Below are 25,009 nucleotides of genomic sequence, written 5' to 3' on the forward strand. Positions count from 1 at the left end.
AATTTAATTAAATATCTTTATAGTCAAAAGGTTGTGTGAGCTAAAAAATATATTGTTCCGTTTATATTAATTTAAAGAAATTATTACTAATCATGGAAGAAGTATACATTATTACTATAAATTACATTGGTACTTTATGGATAACTTTTTTCCAGAAATGGTGTCTTGTTATTTCATATGAGTGTTTGATCATTATTTAATAATACTATAAAAGTACATTTATTATGCACTACATATATAAATAATAAACAATATAGATCCATTATTATGACGTCATATATAAACAAAGTTTTCATTTTGTTTCATCCTTTCAATCATAACAAGCAATTAACATTGATCGAATGATCTCATTATAGAAGTAGAATGTCTTTTTACCACCGAATATTTCGACGCCTCTATCATTACAAACCCAAGGATAGACATGTACTTTCCGAGCCAGTACCTGAACTCGTGAACAAAGACTATATTCTCTTTAAATGCGAAGAGCCTCGAATTCGTCTGAAGAGTATTGTGGCTACCATTTGCTTACCTCTTTGGGGCTATTTAGGCTATTTTGCTCTTTCAATCCCATCTACAATTATTGAACCCTACGCAAAGCAATTTAAGAAAGGAGACAAGAATTCTTGGGTTATAGACACAGTGGCAAGTGCAAGTCAGGGCGTTGGTATTGCTTTTGGGGGATTTGGAATTGGGTTGACGACCTACTGGTTTCTCAGAACGGGAAGAACAATTCGGCGTGTTGTACTAAGAAAAGGTGGAAAATATGTTACTCTTGTCACGTATGGACTCCTGGGCATTGGATCTAAATACTCAACTGTACCCATTACACATGTAATTACTATTATATTTAGAGAGTCTTCTTATAAATTTTTAATTTAATTTCAGTGTAGCACGGTTAAAAAAACGTTTCTTCGGGATACCAAAATATTTTTAAACCTCAAGGATCATTATTTGAAATTTCAATTAAATATAGAGCAGGGTTTTTTGTAAATAAGCCACTATTTGATCGCACTGTTGGAATAAGTCGCAAAGTCTAAAGATTCTTTTTTGTATTTTATTAGTTTATTTAATTTCTTAATTAATCAGAAATATACATTCTGTCGTTATTATGTACTACATATTCATCTTCTATTAATTTACTATTGTTTATTATATTTAGAAGCATGCTTTTGTAGAAATCTATTCAACTTTTTTTTTTTTTTTTTTTTTTTGCACGAAACGAAACAATCATTTTGAATGTTTCGTATGTCTAAAACAAATAATATATTTTCTTGATGAAATAAAGAGGAAACTAAATCTGACGAAGACGGACGAAGTTTAATATAACGAAACAAGACGAAATTAACATTGTGATCTTGGAATCTTTAAGATCAGAAGATGAATAAATAATAATGTAGCTTTTTCGTACAGTATTGACTTTTTCTACTAAATTATATTTGCTAATGGACAAAGTCCAACCATTAGTAAATATTATACTTGAATATGCTTTAACCACTATTATATTATATATTTGAAAATACTGTTGTTATTCCATAGACAAAAGTGATGTGCATATTTATTAAATGTACTGTAACCAGTCCTATAATAATTTGACAATTATTCAAGGACGAACACTACAAATTCTAGTAGGGTCTGGGGTGTGACTAGGGGTTTTATCTGCCGGTTGATTACTAGCTTGAGAGGATATTTGTATTGCTGGAACCTTTTGAATCTTTATATAAGATCCCAAAATTAAAAAAAAGACAATTTATTTATAATTATACTCCTCAGTTATAGTCGCAGGTTTGGAGGGCATTTTTTGAAATAAACAATCATTTAGCAAAGAAAAAGAATGTATTCGAATCTCTTGATATTTTTGTAGAATAAAGTTTATGTTTCGATTGGATGCTCATATTCAGGGTTACTGCACTGATTATAGCTTAAAAAATTGTAGGCCTTAAAAATCGATGTGGATTTCCAATTTTCTTCTTTTCGTTATTTCATTTTTTGAAAACAAGCTTCACAAGGAGGATTGTTTATCTTTTTGAAATAAAATTATATTCCACCAAAGGTGCGATTACAATATATTTTATTCACTTTAAAGTTTAAGGTAAAATGAGAAGCAGGACACAAGAGGCATAATAAACATTCTAAAACTTTATCAGATATATATTTTTTTTTATTTACACTTGATATTTTGCATTTATTATTTTAGATAGAACAGTTTGCTGTTTTCCAGGTTGTAGGACTGGTTATTCTAAGAAAAAAACTCATCAAAATCATAGTGAGGAAGAAATTGTTGAAGAAAAACATTCTATTTATAAGTTTCCAAAAGATCCTGAACTTATTAAAGTATGGGACAATTCCATTAGAAGAAAAAACTACGAGCCAAATCAATATTCTAGAATCTATAGCAAGTATTTTCCTTTATCAGCTTTTATACTCAAAGAACAGATAAAAATTCAAGACGGCAAAAAATATATAGTCCACTTAAACGCTAGAAATTATAATATCATTCTGGATATTCCCAAAAAAACTTGAAAAGCAAAACTTTCCTCAAAGGACAACAACTTTATCTTTATTCTACTAAAAGTTTATACTTTCGTAAAGTCATATTAACATTTCAAAGTAATTTAAAGTGCATTGTTATTTTTTCAAATTTGAGCAAGATAGACTTTGTCTTAATCTTCAAACAAATTGAATGTGTTTTTTTTTTTTGTTTTTTTCCAAAAAGATGAAATAAAAAATTTCACGGATATAAAGAAAACCTAGATAAATCGTGTTCACCCAAAGGAATTAGTGTAATATATAATGAATACTATCATCACAGGATCTTGTTCCATACATTTTGTTTAGTTTAAAAGTGAATAAAGATCTCTTTTTCTCAATTTTTTCAACAGGACTTCCTAGACCTATTGTCGAAGTGAATCATACATGTTCATCAAAGAGTCTGAGCCGTAATTCTGATATGAATAACATTTTAGCATATTCTAAAAATAAACAGAATGAATCCAAACTAGCTTCAAGCTTATAGTATGCAGCTATTGATATATTGGAAGAAGCAGTACATCAGCAATACTTAAATTCGAAAAATCATATTAGCTTTATTATATTTATAGAACAACTTCACCTTCACTCTGTAGGTGAAAGGACGAAGATACGCTCCTGATTTTTTTTTTTTTTTTTTTTTTGCAATTGCAATACTTTGGCAAAATACAATTCCAGCTTCATATAATCAAATGAGAGAATCTGGAATTATTTACTTGCCATTTGAAGAAGAATAACAAGTGTGTTCTCAGTTCAAGGAGGAGAGCCAGTCTCAACAATTGATTATTTAAAATATTGAGTTAAATTATTGGATGAAAAAGCAAAGATGTTTTTTATAATAATTGAGGAAGTTTATTCCTCACAGATAGTTAAATTTAGTTGTAGCTATTTTTAGGATGTGATAGAAATAGAAACTATTTCAAAACCATTCTTTGTTTTATGGTGAAGAGTGTACTTGGGATGTACAGTGATATGGTAGCTATGGTACTTATCACAAATATAAAATCTTCGATTATATAACAATATTATAGTAAAGTTCTTGAAGTAGTTACCAAAGTTGGCATAGAACCTGTTGCAACCATTGCGGATGAGCATGCCTCAAACAGAAAATTCTATGTGAATGAACTAGGAAATGGAATTTTTCCTAGATATATACTGAATCCTTTTTCCACTTCCGAAAGAAAAATATTTATTTTATTCGATTCGGTACATATCTTCAAAAAAGTTTTATAACAACTTTACTAGCAAACGAAATTTTTCATGTCTATCTTTTGAAAATGAGGATATTAATCTTGAAGCCGAATTTGTGCATGTAAGCCAAATCTACTACATGGAGCTAGGCTAGGGATTGAAATTATCTCACAAACTTAATCATAAAGTAATTGCTCCTCAACCAATTGGAAAGTGTAATGTTGATCTTTCTGTAATGTTTTTTCATGAGTTCACTCCTGGAAACACTTTTTTTTAAAGATCCAGAAGATACTTGTAAAAAGTATGTACGTTCATCATTATTGAAGTTTTGATGCCACTCAAAGTAATTTTAAGTAAAACAAAAGAGATTCAGTAGTAATAAAGAAATCAGGCGTGAGATTGAAGTGTCCAGGCTTTATAATTATCCGTATAGACCGTATATCACGAAGTCCAACTTATAAAGGGAATTGATATAAATGAGATTGAGATGATTGATTTCTGTGTTATATACATCAAGGACAGTGAAGGAGCTGTGGATAGAGGATGAGAAATCTCTTTGTTCCTCACTGTATCTTTCAGTCGATTATTGTGTCGTCATTTGGAACTCCTTATTCTTATATGTTGAAGTATACTATGATTCCGAAGAAGATATGGAGAAATTTATATAAAACAATTTACAAGATCAGAAGACACTATCACAAACCTTGATATGACGGGGTACCTACACAATAAACGATCCTTCCCCTCTGTGAATATGAGATCCACCTACATTGACCATGACATTGAAGAGAACACATCAGAAGGCGTTTGGATTGAATATCCAAGTGGAAAAATAAGAATTCCTAGGGAAAGATGCAGATCCATAAATCCGATTGTTCCGATGAAAGATCTAACCAAATGACCATGAACTAAATTTATGTCCAAACAGTTCACTTCCTTCTTTCCGCTAAATAACGGGATTCAATGTCATACCTAAACGTGTCCTAAGGTTTTTTGAATCAAAAAGAAGTTGTATATATTTGATCTTAATGAGTACTATCTGGAGGATCACAAGCTTCGATCACGCAACCTGTTGTAGTGAAAAAACCGATGATTGGTAGTTAACAGAAATCTAATGTTTTTACTACATACCTAGATATTTAATTGTAATAACTGTAATCAATTATCAAATATATTATAAGGCTAAACAATTAAGACAAAATAATAATAAAACTAAAATCAATGAAGCACATAAATAAATACATATTTGCATTATACCATTATTTAGAATTGATAAATAATAAAATAATTTTAATTGTTAATGTCATATTAATATGCTTTACAATTGTCAAGGAACATAATCTAATATTTAGTATCAATGAATACTGAAATAATCGTTCTTATATACAGTTTTTTTACATCATAAGCATTAAATGTAATCCGTAATTTTATCTATTGAATATTGATGTGGAGAGCCTAAATCATATGAGTCTATATTTATTATTTTAAAGGACTAAGAATTTGAATTAAATTTTTAGAGTATGATTCGAATAGTTTCTTGAGGTTGTATATATAATATTTATAAATCCTGGCTACGATTCTACTGCTATTAAAAAAATTATATATTCTAAAGCCCATTTATGAGCCTAAACGAATCATAATAATGCAATTTTCAGTACATTTAATTCCCATGAAGTAATAGCTATGGCTGATGAGTGAGCCGGGAGTTAGCAGAGTCACATGTATATACCCAGGGAGTTGGTTTGGAACAAAGATAATATGTATAATTTATCTATCATTAAGAGTCGCAAATTTTAAAAATAGCTGGATATTGGGAACTCTAAATATTATAAATCCTATTAAAAAAACTATTGGAACATAATCTAGAAATTAAATTTAAATTCTCAGTCCCAAAAATAATAAATCAACATAAACAATTTAATTAAACTACACACATATGCCTAAGAATAAATATTCTTAATTTATTGTTTTGAATAATATTTTTTAATCTTGATTCTGAATCCAATCAGTTGAAACTTTATTTTTGAAGGACAAATTCATCATTTTAAATAATTAGTTTCATATTTTTTTTGAACATTTACGTTACAAAACCCTGGCTATAACATAAATCTACTTATGATTTTGAATTTTATACATAATAATTGAGTCAAAATGAAAAAGTTGACAAAATACCATGTGATGTGGATATAAAATTACAACAACAACAAATGTTTTAGCCTTATAATTGTACAAAGTTTATATCATGAATTCACCAGGTGCAATTGATCATCAAAAATGTTGTTTTTTACCACAAGAGGTTGTGTGATTGGAGTTTTTGCTCCTTCAGATAGTATTATTTGGTATCATTTCTTTGTTGTTATTTGTATTTATTTAGAAAGTGACGTCATTTGAGTTAGACAAAAACGCGACCAGCTTTACATTTATTTAATAGAATATGAATTTATGTCTTGAGCAAAAAAGAGCTGCTCGCGCGCTTCACTGAACCGGGATTGTATTAGACGTTAGTGTTTTTATTTTGGTTCAACAACTTCAACTCAGAACTTCCAAGAAATTCAATTTTTTCTTCGATCGATCCTCTCCTTTTAAAATGGCTCACGGTAATTCCTTCCATATTTTGTATGTGATTTAAGAAAACACTATTCTTTGTTCCAGATTCGGATTCAGATGACAATTCGGGCTCTAGCCGCTCCGGCTCACAAGCCTCAAAATCAAATGGAAGTCGTTCCCCTTCAGGAAGTGGATCAAATAGAAGTGGATCTAACTCTCCTGCTTCCAACGCATCTCGACGAAGTGGAAGCGGATCCCCCGCTTCACAAGCAAGTGGAAGAAGTGGATCCCCAAATAATATTATTAATAGTCCAAAAGCTAGTCGTAGTCCAGATTCACGCTCACGTAGTCCTAGTCTAAGATCTCAAGGCTCAAGGAAAAGTCATACTAGATCACCGGAAGGGAGTCAAGCAGCATCTCCACAAAGGAGTAGAAGCGGGAGTCCCAAAGAATCTCCCCATAGGAGTAGAAGTGGGAGTCCTAAAGCATCTCCTCATAGGAGTAAAAGTGGAAGTCCCATGAGTGTCACCTCCGCCAAATCTCATAGAAGCCGCTCTTCTTCAGCCTCATCAACCCATGAACCTCCTACAGAACGGAAAGATGTTGAAGCCTCAGGGTCTGAAGAAGAGGGAGTTGCTCAAAGAGAGTATGACCTTATGTCACTTTGAATGATTGGTATTATCATGGGTTTTTGTTTTTACAGACGATCCAACAGTCGTGGTAGTAGCAGCGGAAGTGACATCGTTCAAAAACCTAGAGTCAGATCCGTGAACAACAGTGATGATGATGATGATGAACGTAAAAAAGATGGAGACGATGAAGAGAATCAGAAAAATATTGGAAATGAAGACATTTTTGGAGATGATTTATCCATTAGCTCTGATGACGATGATAAAGAAAAGAAAATGTCTGATGATCAGAGAGATGATGTCGAGCGCTATGAAGATGACGAAGAAGAACAGGGAGAGGGGAGTAAGAATGACGATGATAACGTGGCCCCAGAGAAGCCTGTTGTTGAAGAAGAAGAACCGGTACTTGAACTTCACTTCCACTGATGATGTCATTAATTCTGTTTTTCTAGATTCCTGAGACAAGGATTGATGTTGAAGTTCCTAAAATTACCACAGACCTGGGCAAAGAAATTCATTTTGTTAAACTTCCCAATTTTTTGTCAGTAGATGCTCGACCGTTTGATCCTGAAACATACGAGGATGAAATCGAAGATGAGGACAGTCTTGATGAAGAAGGTAGAGCACGTCTCAAGCTTAAAGTCGAAAATACAATTCGATGGAAAATTGGCTTTGATGAGGAAGGGAAACCCATTAAAAAATCAAACTCAAGATTTGTGAGGTATGAGTTCTTGTTCACTTCATTCAATATATGTATGTAAGTTGGTTGTGTAATTTAATATTTTTAAATTAGATGGAGTGACGGATCCCTGAGTCTTCACCTCGGCAGCGAAGTTTTCGACGTTTACAAACAACCTTTGCAGGGAGACTTCAATCATCTTTTTATTCGACAAGGTACTGGACTTCAAGGCCAAGCTGTTTTTCGTACGAAATTAAGTTTCCGTCCATACTCAACGGAGTCATTTACTCATCAAAAGATGACTCGGTCCATGGCAGATAGATCTAATAAGGCAACGGGAATCAAAGTCATATCGAGTGTGGGTAAGAACCCAGAAATGAACCGATGGCAGCGGATGAAAGAAGAAGAAGAGAGACTTCGAGCTTCTTTAAGAAGAGACAATAAACAGAGAAGAGTAAAGGAAAGATCTACATCCAAGGGACTTAGTGGGGGATTTTTAGAGGATGGAAGTGACGAAGAAGGTGTTTCTCTCTCTGCCATTAAAAATAAATACAAAAAAGGAAGGAAAGGTAATCAGTTAATTAATTGTATAATTATTTATGTTGGATTCGAGTTATAGCTTTCGAATTAGATTAATTAAATGTGGATCTAATCGAGTTGAGTAAAGGGATCTCTGATTTTTTTTTACTTGAATTGATAAAATCTTTGTTCAACAATTATTAATGAAATGATTGATGTTACTTAAGAAAATATTCATTTGCATAATATAAAATTATTGAAAAAGTTGTAGCCATATAATCATAGCAAAACAGAAATTAAATTAATTTAGGTTGCTATATTGTATAGTTATTATAATTATAAATATTGCTTATTTTCGAGATGATTTCCCAGGCAGTAGAAAAGATCCTTTCGTTCGGCACAGAAGTTGGCGGAATGGATAAGTAGTTCATGGCTTGCTCAAACAAGTGTCAATAGGTTTTTTTTTTCTTCACTGTTCTACCACTTCAATAGACCTTATAATTAGGGATGTGAAATTTGTCTAATCATCGTGAGTTTAAATAAAAAGGAAAAAGAGTATATTATAAACTTGGACATATAAGCTGACAGATATCACTATAAAAACTATGGTACAGCTTACACGCTAATACGTTTGAATTTTCAAAATAGGGTGAAATAATTAATAAGAACATTAATATCTTGCAGGTTATGAGAATTTACTTTTTTTTAGACATATGCTCATGAGGATTTCGACTCTTTTCACGACTCTACTTATGATCGTTGAAAACAGGGTAGTTATAGAAATTAATATAACTCCTTTTGATCTATTCTCGAATATCTCGATTTTTGAACTTTCAAGTTCGTGTTTTTAAAATTAATATTTCGGGTGAGTTCGAGTAATTTTCACAAAATTTTCGACTTAGTAAAGTCGAGTTGTTTTTAGTTAAAGTAATACTCGAATCCAACACTACTCATTATACAACTGTAGACCATCATATTTTAATTAACTTTGTATTCACTTATCATCATTAGATAATAAACCGATTTACACATCTGACGAAGACGATAGTGACATCGATATCTCCAAAACAAAGAAGTTGGAGAGTGCTAAAAGTGCTCTTCGGGATTCAGATGAAGAATCAAATCGATCAAGGAATTCATCAGGATCCTCAAACAAATCTGTACCTCGTTCAGTATCAAGATCAGTGTCACGCTCAAGATCCCGGTCTAAATCGAAATCTGCATCTAGATCTCGATCAAGATCCAAATCTGATAGCGAGTAATGATTTTTTTTTTTTGCCACATTAAATATATTATTTTATATTATTATTATCATTTAATGACGTTTTCCTCTTAATTTTTTTTATATAGAATAAATGCGATTAGGAAAAGAAGGAAGATTCATTTCGACATACGAATTGTATTTTCTTTATTTATTTCTATTATTTGAATTATTACAATTTGAACAATAGTAGATAGTACAAATAAGGATTAAATATTAAATAATATTGCTTTTAAAAGGCACAGCACGGATGACTAGGATCGTTAGCACAGTCAAGTTTAGCTGTAAAACATTCTGCAGGTATTCTTTGTTGCGGATCTCCGTATGATTCGTAATCGCTGCCTTCTTTGTATTCATACTCTAAAAGTTGAAAAAAAGAATATATATATTAGACCAAAATGAATTAACTATTAGGAGTCAACACACCGTCACTGTAGTCCGTTGGTGCCTGCGTTGTTGTAGTAGTCGTCGTCGTGGTTGTGACAGTAGTGGTAGGTGCTTCCTCCGAGTTATTTTGATTTTCACAACACCGATGGTCCGGATTTTCTTGACAATTGATAGTTATCCTCTGGCAAATGCGAGGCTTTGAACTTTTGTTTATATTCGGTTTATTTCTAGAAGAGGACCCTCTTCGATTAGATTGAACTAATGTAGATGCCGTGGTTGTAGTAGTTGTTGTTGTCGTCGGGGATATTGTTCCATCAGATTCGACAATTTTACCATCAGAGACAGCTTCTTCAGTTTCCTGTTCGGGTTCTTTCTTTCCGGGAGTAAATGGACGCTGGCCTGCCAAGAAGGGTCGGATAGCGATAAGAGGTCGAGGTCTGTCAGGGACTTCTACCTCATCCCCCTCTGGAAGTGGGAATTTACAACAGATATGATCTGAATGTGATTCCCTTTGACAATTGAATTTTAATGTGCGACAATATGATGGAGCAAACTTCCGTTTAGTTCCTTGTACTGATTCCTTATTCAATGTTATTAAGCAAGTCATCAAAAACAGGCATAATGAAACAAAGCTAAAAAATAATTAAATCATCGTATAAGGGACATCATTGAATGAACAGACAAAAACCTTGAATCAATTGTATAGGTACATTTTGTACAAATCTTGTACATTTTACATTGTTATATAACATCAATAAAAAAAATGACAAAATTGATGTTCAGTTCATGACTCATTTTATGGAGCCATGAATTCAATTTTTATTATCAAAATATACACTTATATATAATAAAATAGCCATAATACACCAGCTAATCCCCAAATGCACTTTCAGTTATATAAAACCTAACTAATTGATGAATTTATTCCTCAGTCGTAAAAGGTAATGGAGATAGTCTTTACTCATTAGTTTTATACTTAATAGTGAAGAGCCCATATAAATTTATTAGGTAAATTTATTGATTCAAATCATTCGAAGGAAAATATTATATATATATATATGTGTTCCTTCAATTGGCCCTGAGTTGCACAGATAATGTATTAGTAAACATTTTAGTATTACAACCACTCCATTTGAACTAGGGATCTTCTTTGAAATCCATATATATGTATATTTCTTTCTCTAGGAACGACCGGAGCGCAAAGCTACACACATTGAGTTCAAGAGAATAATTTCTCGCGAGCAAATTATCCATTGAGCTACGTCGTTCCATAATAAATATGTATACTAATTGAAAGATCAAATATTTGGTATATAAAATCCACCTTTTTTGTTTTTCCAATATAGAGAACAAGTGGTTTGATCATTTAAAAAATTTAAGAATATAATCTCACTCAATTTAGATTCTTCTTTAAAAAAAAAAAATTTGGATCTTGTTATTTTGATTTTAACTTTTGGTCTTTCTTTATTTATATATTTTATTTTTTAAAGTGAGCATAGAATATTCAACTGTTTGCCTCCCTCTAACGCTAAACATTTCAAGGAAATTGATAAAAAGGCCCCCGGACAGGATGTAAAAAAAAAGGACGGTTGTTCATCCCAATAAATATAGGATATGTGATATCCAATATTTTGTGTAAAGAAATGATATTCATAATATATAATATCAATGAATATATATTGGCAGAATTTTATTGATTTAAAAAAATAATCAAAGATAATTCTTTTCTTTTTTTTCTTCAAAATTTACAAGAGCTTTCGAATATTTTCCCACTCTGAACCAATAACAAAAAAGAATATAGCTCGTTCTTACCCTCTCATTTTAAAGATGTAACAAATGTTAGGTATATTGTGTACCAATGTTATCTAATGGTTCCTTTCTCAATGCTTCAAAGCCTACTACTATACTATAGAACACAGATATAATGGTCTGCGTTAATTTTCACTTTCCGACAAGATACTTTTAAATAATCCTAGCTAGACAATGGTACTTCATATTATATATATGTATGGATAGTAAGCAAGATATAGGTAGAGAGATGTACGGAGGAACATATAACCCCAATTACGGTAAAATAGTACATAATATAAGAAGTAGAAAAAAACTCTCGAAACGATGGTGTAGGATACGTATGATGATGGACTCCATGGAACCTCGTTTTGTTCTTTCATCGCACGCATGCCCCCTCACTCTCCTCCTCTTACCTTAAACCATCTTTAAAATGTTGTGGTTCCTTATGGTGTTGTTTGGTTTGTAGATCCATTTTGAGCAATACAAGCCCCGGCTACTTACTTCAGAGCTCAGCGTATATTTTATTTATCAACATATAAATTCATTCAGTCGGAATGGAGACAAATTCGTCATCATCTGTCTTCATTGCCAATTTTTTTAAATACATAAAATATTACTTCATTGCAAAAAAATCCAAGGACGTATTTTATTTAAGGTATGAGGTACTTAGCGCATAATTACCTATCCATGTTACATACAAAAGGATCTAGTAGGTAACCATATAATAGTAGACACCTATTATATTTAGGTACACAGGTGAAAAGGTGTATTTTCATACTTTTACTTTTGGTTGAATCCCTCACTTATTCGGGTTTTTCGAAATGGTTTATTAATAGTTTCTCTTAAAAAAAAACAAGACCATTCTAAGCCTTCCCCCATTAGGGCTTTTCTTTACTCCTGTTTATTGTTAATCGAAAACCTTCAACTGATACAAGTCTGTATGGTTACGAGATTATGGACAAAATACTTAGGATCAGTCCCGTACTCGAGTTGTACAGTTCCATAATACAAAGACCCTTCTTGTCGAATACATACATATTACGTAATGTACCGGATTTTCTTTTCACAGTGATTCAAACCACCCAGATACCGGTTATATCTGGATATCAGGAACCTTGATCCTATAATATGAATACGTAATAAGGAACCACAAACCATCGTTTGTAAGTGATGGTGTTTTCTTTGTGGAGAAAAAATAAAATAAAGTGCATTTTTGATAAGGAGGAATTATAATGTGATTATTTTGAATCCTGATAGTGGAAGATGATGGAGCCAGTCATTGAACTTCAGGAAACCAGTTTTTTCTTTATTCCTAAGTAATAGTGATGAAAACGTGAATTTCTTTTTAATGGTTTGTTTTTCTATTTATTTTATTTAGAAAAGAAATAAAATACAATTAGAATAATAAAAAATATCTTTATAAAATGTGTGAAAGTGGAGCAATGATCACCATTAAGGAAATTCTCCTTCTTCCCTCTCTAGATGGTTCTCAAACCATTTCCAAGTATCAAACTGTGGTTATTATTTGCAAATAGAAAGTACATACATACATATATGCAATAAAATACATATTATGCAAGAATACAAAAATTAAACCTAAATAACTTACAATATTCATAAGTGCTTACATAAAACAAAAATAATTTCGTATTAAAATTGGTCTATTTCTCAGCAGCTGTTAATTGGTGTATCTAATCTGACATTATACTGCACGTTGTTACCTCGCTAACACTAAAATATCCTGTGTATTTTCTTGTCAGCCGTGTTTTTGCTTCTTTACTCGCTCGTTATCAGTGTTCTGAACGTTGATTGGTTGAACTAAAATTGGATAATGGAAAGAATTTACTGGTTACCAGCTCATTTTGGCCTTTTTTGGGTTTATTTTTGCAGGAAAGGTTGGATGATAAAATGAAGGTAATGACTGGATTTTCCATATAGGGGTCTCAAAGTTGATATTTTTATATATGTAAAATGGACATATTTCCATAAATCTTGATGAAACTTTACCAAAAAAGAATAGAGACAAAGGTTGTGAGATACAATGAAGGTAACTACGTATTGGAGATGAACTGCTGGTGGCAGCCCTACTAATTTTAAGCCTCTTGTGTGAGTGTGTGGTTTTTTTAGAGGAATGGTTAAGAATTACAACAAAAATGTCCTTTTGGTTTTTTCAGATTGATATATTGACATATTTCCTATGAGTAGCACTCAAAATTATCCCATCGACATGAGAGTTCACACAATATTTTGAGGTCAACTTTAGATTTTCTACTTTCTGTTCTGAACGTTGATTGGTTGAATTCAATTAGAACTTGTTCATATGTAACCAATTATCTACTATTATATGACTATGACCTAGGGACGTATCTAAAGCTATTTGTTACAAACATTGCACGTGACTAATTATAGCCAAATCTAGTGTAGACTGGGCATGTAAAAAAAACCGAAAATCAACATGGTAACCCTGACAATTTAAGAATGTTTTGAAGGAGAGAACGAATCATGTAATCAGCTGTGACAAGGGAGAAAGGAGAAAAGGAGAAAAATAAATGAGGATATTTGCTAGAATTACTCCGATCTCGATCCCCAATTCTACTCTGAGTCCAAACAGAACTTACAATTATAACTCCTCAACCAATCGTCAGGGCTACGGTCCGTCTTTTATGAGCACACACGAATGTTCAATCAGGTTTTAAAAGATGTTCAATATTTAGGAATTAAATAATAATGAGAACTGCTAAGGAAAAGAAAATTCATTCTTTAAACTACCAATTTAAAAAAAAAAAAAAAAAAAAAAATATGCCAGCTAAAAAATACACCGGATTTTCATCACTGCACGTGACATTGTGACATTATTCCCCGTAAATAGAAGTGCATGTAATTTTTTTGTTATAAGACATTGAATTTTCTACTTCTCGACCCCTTATTAGTATTCTGAACGTTAATTGATTCAACTAAAATTAGCTCCTCCTAAGGTGTAAACTTAACATAATATTACCAAATTATTTTGAGCCTTTTCCCCTTTGTTTCTTTAGAGAGGAAAGGTTGAGAGATACAATAAAGATACAATCATGAAAGAATTTATAAGAGTTTGCATTTAAATCTGAAATGAAATACCCACATAACTCTACATATATTTTTGTGCATACCTAAATTACTATTGAATTGATGACTTCATCTCTTCAGTTGTGGTAAATATCTGTCATCATTGGAGAGTAAACACATGATTTATTTGCAAAAAAAAAAAAAAGATTTATTTCATTCCAATTTCGGATTGAATGTGATTATATTTTTCTTTTCTTAACATTCATGCATTTTGCACTTTATAATGCTAATACAATAATATTCATTTGCCAGAAATACATATTGGTATTTGCAACATTCACAATTCCCCAAATAATACATATAGTTTACTATTTACATTGAACTGCATAATTATTGGCCTCATTAAATAAATGGATCGCATTACATACATTAATATTCATGATTTCTGATCTTAATCGATTGATTTATATATATATGTAACAGACATTTTTCAAAATACCCGGGCAATCTATAAAATTTCCAATAGAGTGGTCATTTTACATTCATTTACATTGTATGGTAAAATGATTGTGGATTGTTTGATTAAGGATTTGATTATGATACAATTTCATTGCAAGCAATTCGATAATCCTGTTCACTTTTATTGAAATTTATACTTCATCAACACTGAGGAATGACTTCTTGCATTGCTCAAACTAGTTTCTCATATAGAAATGTGATTAAGACACAATTCGCCCCCTCACCCTATAATATCCGTTCTCTGCTACATGGATCACAACAGCCAAGACGTTGGAGGGATCTGTTTTTCAATGGTCTATAATTGGAACATTGACACAATGTTCTACCTTAGCCTCCTGAAACCACTGTGAGGAGAGTTGCCTCATCCTGTTTGCGTGTTCCTCTTGCTTGTGATTATCTCCTCTCTGTGGCTCTTGGCAGTCCTGAATATATTGGTTAAGTGAGACCTTTATTTCCCCCTATGGCAACACTGCAAGGTTCTTAAGCGTGGGATTTATGGCCGTAGTTGGTTCACTATTGTTCTCCGGGTACAGATTGTTTACAGAATATACATTTCTTGTCATCATCTAGTGTTCTCTCTATGCCCTCACTTGGTCCTTCCTGGTCTATATTTCAATTCATCTCGAATAAAACATATGGATAATTACCCACCGTTTGGACCTGCGGTTCACTTGCACAACCCGTGAGCTGGGGTACATTGTAGGGTTTTTAAAGGGATATTTGATGGCGAGGGAGCAGCGGTGGTGGTTTTTAAGCAGACTTTGGACCTTCCGTTCACTTGTACAACTCATGGGCCGATATGTATAATAAAACATTAGAGGGGGTCCTTAATGCTCAAGGAAGCGGTGGGGGTAGGTAATGAACTACCTTGTGAACAAACAGTGCAATTGCATAACTCGTAGGCCGGGGTGTATTATAGTATATTAGATGGGGTCCTTGATGCTCAAGATAGCAGCAGCCATAGGTTTTAATCCTCCTTAGGAACAAGCTGTCTACCTGCAGAACCTGTCTTATCATAGAATAATTTGATTGTTCGAATACAATATAAATTTCAATCAAAATGCACAGGATTATCAAATTACTTGCAATGAAATTGTATCATAATCAAATCATTAATGATCAAATTGCTTCCAATTAATTGCTTAACAATCAAATTACCCACAACTATTTTACTAGACAATGTAAAGGAATGTAAAATGACCACTCGATTAGAAATGTTATATATTGCCCGGGCATTTTGCACATTGCATGAACATTATGCAGAATACCCAATTTCCCACATTGCTCGTGACTTATAATATATGGGGCCAAATGTAATAAAAAATGATTTTTATCTAAATTGAGCCGGACATACATTTGTTTTCTTCCACGACGAATTAGTTCATTTGTATCAACAAACTATTCTAATAAATACTTTGTAGGCATTGAATGGCACTTACAGTAGCAAACATTAATTCTCAAACTTTTTTAATTCAAATTAATGGATTTTATTTAAAAAGAAAGAACAATTTAGACCTGTTGTATCTTGACGAGGTTGATAAGACACAAACTATTAATAACAGGGAATCCAGGAACGGCCGAGAGAAACAAGGAGAAGGCGTGGAGGAATAATCCTAGGATAGGTTTAATAGGAACACATGATGTATATTATCTTAGTACATAATATAAACTACTACTCTACATTTATAAGTGATGTTAGGCTGTTTATACCATAAGAATAAAAACAGTACTTTACATATAGAGCATATTGAATAATAATACGAAGAATAACACGAGGAGAGATGAAGAAAGTAAACATACAATACCAAATTAAGTTTCATTAATCAAATGAAGGTTCTAAACTCAGGGGCGTCCGCAGCGAAGAGGGGTAATGTAGCTACCCTCCCCCCAAATCAAGGGAACTTTTGCTTTGTAATATATCTATTTTTTTTATTTTTTTTTTGAGGGTGACAATTACACGTACGAAGACTGGAAAGCTTATTCGATTCCTCTATCTTTATTTCACCTTGCAATGAGGATGAGATTCTTTTTAACATAGGAGGGATTCAATAAGTCAAATTTAACTTCCAAATCCCAGCCATGAAACACAATTCATTTCATAGGTAGGGGATCCCATTCAAGAGGAAGGGCCCTCTTTCATACGGCGGGATTATAGGCAAGCCTCTCCATTGTATCAAATGTATCCCTCATTTAGTCATTTATTTTGTAGAGACATTGACAGGATTCAGGATCCCCATCTAAGTTTTCGTACAACTTGATTAACAACCAAAGAGGATTAACAAAACAAGTATCGAGTTATTTTTGGGCAATATCTACACTGATGCCGTCGGAATTATACCATCGAAGAAGAATCCTATCCTCATTTCAAGGTAAAGTTAAGATAGAGGAATTGACTAAGCTTTCCAGTCTTCCTACGTGTAATCTTCTCCAGCATTTTAGTCTAAGAACAACAATATACGAGTTTCCAAGGTCCAAAAAACATACACAATTGTCAATTCCATAAGTACCATATTACTTCACAAGAATAAAACATGAAAATTCAAAATGGGACTGCAGCTGTTTACTGATTTTTTTCTGTCTGTAGTCCTTTTCTTCCAGTAGTTCTTGATATAAAGAACTAGAAGTGACACCTGTCTGCCGAATGAAAGGTGAGAGCAACAGAATAGAAGAAGAAAATATATACCTTAATCCAGTAGTTAAGTGTTGAAGTTCAAGTATTAAACTTTTTTTTATTTCGTTATAAGTATTAAAATAGTCCATCTATAAACATTTTTATAATTATTATTTAGTAACATATGATATATATTCAATGATTATGTAATAAGTACTGTTTTTAATTTATAATATTTATTTTATGCGAATAAAATTTAAGTTTTTAATATATTTAATGAAATTATTATAATTATTGTCCTCGGAAGACGATGTGGGATTTAGAAGAATACCATTCATATTCTTATAATTTTTATTTGTTGAATTAATACTTAAGCAATTGTATTACTATTTTGATACATTTTAACTATTGTCTTCAATCAAACAACTTATAATTAGCTCGTATGGCAAATATTTAGTAATTTATATATTTTTGTAAAGATCGTAGATCTTTGAGAAAGTAATATTCCAAGTGACTTAGCTATTTAGAAGAAGAACCCGGAGTCAATAAGTTTGGAAATTACAACGACATTCAGATATTACAATAGAAATCTATAAAAGTTTGGAGTCACTGATATTTTTTAAAACATTTAGTTATTTAACAGTTCCCCAGAACTATTTATATGTAATAGTATAATGGAATAGTACATTGTAGACCAAAATATGGAGAAAAGAGGAGCAAATGATCTTTGAGAGCTTAAAATAATTTTCTACTTGTTTTTCAAGGGCAAAATATGCTTACGAGTACAAAGGAAATTGGGAGTGAGGTTTGAAGGGCTCAAGATGTATCATTGCACATATTTACAGTACAGCACGAATTCAAACTTATAAATAGAATTGGTATTTATGATGGAGGGTATTTGGTAGCGATTCATGCGTAATGTGCATTAAGGACACTAAAGGACTCTTATCAAGGAAATAGTTTCTTAAAGTAGGAGTTGATTTTAGGAGGATTGAACACATGAGTTTCGATGAAGGATTTTTGGGTGGAGAATGATAAATTTCTTTGTTTCTCTCTGTATTTTCCCTTATATTTTTACTTGTGTAACTCTTCAGTTCAATAATATAAGTATAAGATGATTTGATACAAGATACAATAACTATTTATATGCAATAGCAGAATAGAATATGCTTTGCAGACAAAACTATCGGGAAAAGAGAGGCATATTATCTTTAACAGTCTAGAATCCTCTTCCCCTTGTTTTTCTTTCACAAGAGAGACTCACAAGTATTAAAGAAATCACTAATCAGGGATTAGGCTTAAATTGTACAATATAATTATCGATAAGAACATACATCTTAAACTCCACCTTATAAATTGAACTGATATCAATGTGATTGAGATGAGTTGTTTCTGGATTACATGCATCAAGAACTTTTTCTTTGAGTAGGAGAAGAAACAGACTTCAGACTTAAGGAGAAAAAAGACTCAAGAACTTCAATAAAGGAACAGTTGATGGTGGATGGGAACTCTCTCTGTTCCTCACTGGATCTTCAGTCGATTATTCTATCGTTGTATGGAACTCGATAGCTCATATTTGTAGAAGTATATGATGATTCTGTAGAAAATCTGAAGGAACTTCCTGCATTCTTGAGCGTAGATGCAATGATTCACGAGGTCAGTAACAATACATTTCGATCTATTAGATTAAATATATATATATATATATAGATTAATTAAAAAAAAAATATATATAGATTAATTAAAAAATATTATATTGCTTAACTGATAAGTAATAATTAGTAGGTAATAAAATAATAACTATGATAAACACGAGACTAAAGTAGATAATTTTAATGCAGAATCAGTTGTTGACCTGGATTTCAGCTGTTTAACGCCCGACAAAAGAACTAGAAGAGCAATACGGGTAGTTCGGATGAATTGGTACTCAACTTTTTACTTTCTTCTAAGTTTTAGGACTGAAATATCTGACCTAAAACTGACTGCAGTCTTCAGATCTAAATAAGGGCTCACACTACAATAGCTGTATGTATACATGTTATAAAAAAATATCTAGGAAATTTCTCCTTTTTTGACTTTTGTTCGAGATTTTTTTTTTTTTTGCATGAATTAACTACATAATATTATGGGAAATTATATTAAGGTGTGTTTTCATATCTATCGGACATGTACATCCTACACGGTACAACACGTATAATTTGGGAAAAAATCACAATACCGATTGCACCAACTTAAATTTCAACCCGGAACTTATGACATCACAAGTGATGCATATTTATAAATCCTAAAAAGCGGGAGCGGTAATTGACTATATAATAATAAAACCAGTTATAGAAGATGTCATCATTATTTTTTCATTCTTGAGGAGAAAACATATCATAATTAATCATTAATCGTAGATAAATAAGTAAATAACATGTAACTACAAGTAACTACGTATATATATTATTTTAATAGGCTTAAGAAACGTGTAATGTTGAATCGTGATGTAGTTTGAGATAAACTATTGTTATTAAATCCTGGATTGTTGATAATAGTGGTAAAAATGTATGGAGTGACGAAGAGGATTCTAGGTGTTTTGCATGCATGTCTTTGCAATTATCGAACTATAGTCCTGAACATGTTCAAAGTATGTAGAACATCACAATAAAACTCAAATACACGAAATGAATTTGGTATTGTGTACAAGCCACATAATTAATTCCAACTCTGAACATTCCAATTTTATTACTGATATAAGCAAGATCCTTATCTCCTGCAATATTCCCCTTCATATTGTGAATCATCCAAATTTTGTTAACTTCATGTAAATTGACACTGGAAAAGTAATTCTCTCTCGCTGCTCTATCACTAAGTCAATGGAGTTCAAAGTAAAGAAGTGTAATCCAAGATAAAGAAAAATCTTGAGGGGGAGTACATATTTCTTGCATTGAACGAAACTACAGACACTCAACAGCAATCCATGAAAGAAGTTTTGATTGGTTCTTTATTGACGACCTTCGTCAATACACAACACTTTAGATGGTTATTTTTTGGGTCGTCCTTATGTAATTAATTTGGAAGATATTTTGGTCAACTATTTCTTCTTTTTGACGGCGTCAACTACTTCTTCGCATCATCACTTGGGAAATTTGGGATCCATTTTATCTGGATAAATGGCCACATAATTTGAAAATGTTGTTTAAAGTTTTCAACTGAGTTAATGCAATACCTTGCTCCATTGGTTATGAAAAGCTTCCCACTTTCATCTCTCAAATAGGAGGCAAGAACGCTGTTTTATGTACATATTCTATCAACACCTGTAATCATTACATACCTTCCTAATTAATGAGATGAAGACGACCGAAAAAATGATATTAAAAGGAGCATCCGGCAATCACACCACCACCACAGTCATGGATCGATGTCGAATCTGTAGTTTCCTCTAATACAAGAAATATAGCCGTGCCCTCGAATGCTTAATGAATCTTAGATAACACTTCCTTGAGACTCCATTGACTTGGTAATGAAGAAAAAAAGAGTGAATTACTTTTACATTTTAAAGCTCTATGAACTATACAAAATTTGATTGATTCTCGAAATGGATTTAAATATTGCAAGAGACATGCATCCTGGTTATATAAGTAGTTAAATTGGAAGTTCCCGAATTATAATTCATATTGCGACCTGTATCACCAAAGTTCAAAATTTCTCTGGTGAATTTGGTTTCTAATGTGTTGTTGTTCTTTAAACTTATTTAAAAATTTACTCCCATGATCACAAAAACTGCATGTCAAAAACATTAAAAAAAATTATTAATTCAATATATTTTTACCTAAATTTTTAAGCGATTAGGTAAAATATAATCAATTTACTTACACTTCAAAAATATTATATAAATATACAATATTTATTACTTTTGAACAAAAAATATATATATACTTTTAACAAGTAATATTATTTTAAGCACTTTTTTCAATGGAAAAATCAATAATATTGGACTTTCAGGTACAATGAAAAGTGTCTTTACATAAACATATTTTAAATATTTATTTCAAAATGCACAAGGGAAGATTATAAACTATCAAATTAACATAAAATTTATATTTGAATAAATCAGTAAACAAGTTCGTTTATGTTTTTAATAAACTCTGGTGATTATGTGAAATTAAGATAAATTAAAATAACGTATGTATAATTTGGTTGGTCTTGACGATGACAATGGAAGTGATTTTTGGTGTTCTTCATAATATTGAATCCAATTCTTGTTAATAACAATATTGCAATTAAGAAGAAATAATTGATAATATTTAACAACTTTATGATATAGTAATTAAACCTTGCATATTAATGATGTCAACGAAAATTAATTAATGCTGTCGATGACTTGGAACCCAATAGATAAACAGCGGTTTGTTGATCCATAGGAATCCACGCTTGATCATTTTCACCATATTTGACAAGCTTTTCATCCTTTATTAACAAAAAGTAAGATAATGGGTTGATACCGTAGTGAAACCATTCCGATCTATACACCATTGATAGACACGGAGTGGGATTGAACATTTGGGTAATAAGATGTCGTCACAGCTAAGCTGCTCACCTCCTAAACATTCTCCAAATCGTCAGGGTTATCACGTTAAAGATTACATTTAATATGCAGAATTCTAAAAAATAAATTACCCATTCTTGAGCCCGTCGTATAATGTACACCTTCAATACATATGGAATCTCGCTTTTATTTCTTGATTGGCTGAAAACCCGTTTGCTCTATAAAAACTTTTCTTTTCGAGTGAGACAACATTTTGTGAGAACTAGGAATGAAATATATATTTTCCGATGCATCATCAGTAGTGTTGGATCGGTCTAAAAAACTCCAGTCATATCAGTCCGGTCCTAATAAAAATTTTCGGTTCTTGTGGGTCTTTTGTCGAAACTACTACAGCTAAAATTGCGTAGTTACTACTAACTACGCCGTTTGAGTCGCTGAAGTTACATTATAATTCATTACCTCTTTCAAAGAGATAAGATACCTGTAGGAGATGTGTGACTAGAACGTATTATTATATGTTCAAAATCCTCGGTTAATAAATATTATAGTTATCATATTATAGGGGCCTGACAACCTTAGTAGTGAACCTGGATCCATAATCTAACCCACCCTTCCCTCTTTTATATACACCGTCTGGTGTCTAAAACCACTTTTCCAGATCCATTAAAAGCCCTTAGCTAATTGGAACTCAGATACAACTGTATCACCCTGGCGATGTAAAAAGTCATTGAAAAATGCTGTATAAAAGATTTATTTTTATTATAAATATTGCAGAAAAAAAACACAGAAAATTGACTTATGTATTAAAACTAATTTACATTCAGAACTCATCGTCGGATCTCGCCTCGATTCTCTCTTTTCATAATTAGAGTACAAAGTACCCACTCTCCTACCAAACCCATCGTTTATTCCAGGATAACTGATCCTCAGTTGAAGGAAGAAGGAGATGGAGCGTGTGAAAGGAAACTATGAGCTGTATGCAGCTTACCACCAATGTTTTAAAGACGGTGCCCCCTCAAGCCCCCACCCTCCCCATTTATAACCTCAGCTATCTACACCCCTGGAAAGTAATTAACTCATTTCTTGTTTTTTGCTGTATTATATCTTATTGTAATTTGGCTAAATATCTACCTATTTCATTACTCCACTGTTTTCTGTTCCTAAATGATCATAAATGCATTTAAAATGTTTTTTTTTTTTCAAATGAGTGGCTAAAGTTGATTGAACAAAGCAAGTCTGTTCAACTTCAAAAAATTGAGACACTTTATGGATATAAGCTCTATAGATGTATGTTCAATTTACATCTTGATTGGCTGAACTGGTGCTAGCTAATTTTGCTTTTAACTATTTTTGCCTTATTATATAAATAAATAAAATTTATACGTTTTTATTGTTTACTTTTTGTTTAAATTGATGTTCCAGGAACTTTTTAATAAATCAATATCTTTTATTTATTAATATAAAACATTAAATTGTTGTTTTCTGTTAGAATAACCTAGAAATTATCCCCCAAAATTTCAATTCATATTATCGAAATCTCAATTAGTAATTAATTCGCATCATAAGCAAAATAGGTACTATAATTATTTATTAATATAATAAGAATAAAGAATACGACAATGATTCGAAGAAGTGCTAATCACTTCTCCGCGATCAATTATTATTCGACATAATGGATAACTCATTTTGGAAAAGACTCATTGAGATACAAAAAATAATAATATGAGGCAAAGTCAGTGATTTCCTTTTTGTTTTGATCCAGAGTGTGTCAGACGAAAAGGTGGTGGTGATGTAAACCACTGAGAAGAGTCAAGGAGGCACTCAAACGTCGGGTCGTTGGAGAGCAAAATGAGGGGAAATGTGAGACGTAAGTGATAAAAACCGTGAAGCTCAGCAGTACAGTTGGAGTAATATGGAATCGGAATAGACAGATAAGAATGATGGTCTTCATTAACCTTATTTTTTACGCAAAGATTACGGAGCAATACATATTTTGATTTAAAAAATCCAAAAGGAATATTAAATTAAACCAAACATAAATAACAACGATATGTAAATCTAATTTATTTATATATTAAGGCGAAATACTCTTGAGGCAAAAGTAGGGGGCGCTGACATAACCATCCGTTACAACTGTTAGAGGGTTCAAGTTGTGTGAACGCTGAGTGTATCACATATCCCAACAATAAAACATTTTATATTAGTAGATTGTCACAATATCAATAGTTTCATATCGATTCCAATACCGAAAATGGTATTTCGTTGCTTTTTCGACTAGAAATATAAAATTAAATTGTCTTTAAAGTAAATTTACATGAACTTACGGCAGGATTTTTATTCTAGTTGTCAAAACTAGTCCAGCCATTTCAAAAACAATTTTCATTCTTTCAACACTACATAGTTGATAGAAAACAAAATAATTTATAATACAAAAGTAATTATAAAACTTCTCAAACCAAAAGAAAACTCCTAACTTTTTAAATAATATATTATTAATCCACTCTTTTCATACAATCAGTAGCCATTTTTGTTCACACTGCGAAATGTGCGATAACAGCACCCTCGATCAGTTAAAGTAGAAGTTGTTTATCGAAAAAACACCCACGGGGCCTATATAATATAGGTATATCAGGATTCTCAACAATTGGGTTTTTAGTCCCAGTTTATTTTGCTCAAAGGGAATAATGGAAAATTCAAAAGGATATTAACTCGGTTTACTTGATTGCTTGTTTCAAAAACGAGGATCTTTAAATTGACATTCTAGCTCTTGGAT

The 25,009-nt window shown here is 31.9% G+C and overlaps 3 protein-coding genes and 2 long non-coding RNA genes across 5 annotated transcripts; 2 read left to right on the forward strand and 3 right to left on the reverse strand.

Moving 5' to 3' along the window:
* Window positions 1-286: 286 nt before the first annotated feature.
* Window positions 287-1,118, forward strand: LOC121113839 (uncharacterized). The gene is made up of 2 exons (XM_040707710.2): window positions 287-831; window positions 886-1,118. The coding sequence occupies exons 1-2, from the start codon at window positions 364-366 to the stop codon at window positions 988-990; spliced, it is 573 nt and encodes a 190-aa protein (XP_040563644.2). The 5' UTR covers window positions 287-363; the 3' UTR covers window positions 991-1,118.
* Window positions 1,119-3,689: 2,571 nt separating this feature from the next.
* LOC121113838 (uncharacterized) lies at window positions 3,690-5,731 on the reverse strand. The gene is made up of 3 exons (XR_011779041.1): window positions 4,849-5,731; window positions 4,421-4,786; window positions 3,690-4,348 (listed from the first exon to the last, which is right to left on the reverse strand). It is a non-coding gene; the product is annotated as an uncharacterized lncRNA (long non-coding RNA).
* Window positions 5,732-6,096: 365 nt separating this feature from the next.
* Window positions 6,097-9,461, forward strand: Atu (Another transcription unit). Its single transcript, XM_040707707.2, has 6 exons — window positions 6,097-6,314; window positions 6,370-6,910; window positions 6,968-7,295; window positions 7,346-7,614; window positions 7,687-8,141; window positions 9,103-9,461. The coding sequence occupies exons 1-6, from the start codon at window positions 6,305-6,307 to the stop codon at window positions 9,351-9,353; spliced, it is 1,854 nt and encodes a 617-aa protein (XP_040563641.1). The 5' UTR covers window positions 6,097-6,304; the 3' UTR covers window positions 9,354-9,461.
* A 9-nt stretch (window positions 9,462-9,470) lies between these two features.
* On the reverse strand, window positions 9,471-11,713 carry LOC121113837 (uncharacterized). Its single transcript, XM_040707708.2, has 3 exons — window positions 11,552-11,713; window positions 9,779-10,371; window positions 9,471-9,712 (listed from the first exon to the last, which is right to left on the reverse strand). Exons 1-3 carry the CDS (start codon window positions 11,557-11,559, stop codon window positions 9,585-9,587), a joined length of 729 nt encoding a protein of 242 aa, XP_040563642.1. The 5' UTR covers window positions 11,560-11,713; the 3' UTR covers window positions 9,471-9,584.
* Window positions 11,714-21,717: 10,004 nt separating this feature from the next.
* LOC121132252 (uncharacterized) lies at window positions 21,718-22,824 on the reverse strand. The gene is made up of 2 exons (XR_005869283.2): window positions 22,024-22,824; window positions 21,718-21,948 (listed from the first exon to the last, which is right to left on the reverse strand). It is a non-coding gene; the product is annotated as an uncharacterized lncRNA (long non-coding RNA).
* Between the last annotated feature and the right edge of the window lie 2,185 nt (window positions 22,825-25,009).

This window comes from Lepeophtheirus salmonis, chromosome 2 (genome assembly GCF_016086655.4).
Source record: "Lepeophtheirus salmonis chromosome 2, UVic_Lsal_1.4, whole genome shotgun sequence".
NCBI classification, from domain to species: Eukaryota; Metazoa; Arthropoda; class Copepoda; order Siphonostomatoida; family Caligidae; genus Lepeophtheirus; species Lepeophtheirus salmonis.

Excerpts from the sequence above, each read along its gene's own strand:
- LOC121113839 (XM_040707710.2), top strand. The coding sequence starts at position 364 with ATGTCTTTTTACCACCGAATATTTCGACGCCTCTATCATTACAAACCC. Across the intron at positions 832-885 it reads CAACTGTACCCATTACACAT|TGTAGCACGGTTAAAAAAAC; the intron begins GTAATTACTATT and ends ATTTAATTTCAG.
- Atu (XM_040707707.2), top strand. Across the intron at positions 7,296-7,345 it reads TTGTTGAAGAAGAAGAACCG|ATTCCTGAGACAAGGATTGA; the intron begins GTACTTGAACTT and ends CTGTTTTTCTAG. Across the intron at positions 8,142-9,102 it reads ATACAAAAAAGGAAGGAAAG|ATAATAAACCGATTTACACA; the intron begins GTAATCAGTTAA and ends TATCATCATTAG.
- LOC121113837 (XM_040707708.2), bottom strand. Across the intron at positions 9,713-9,778 it reads ACCAACGGACTACAGTGACG|AGTATGAATACAAAGAAGGC; the intron begins GTGTGTTGACTC and ends TTCAACTTTTAG.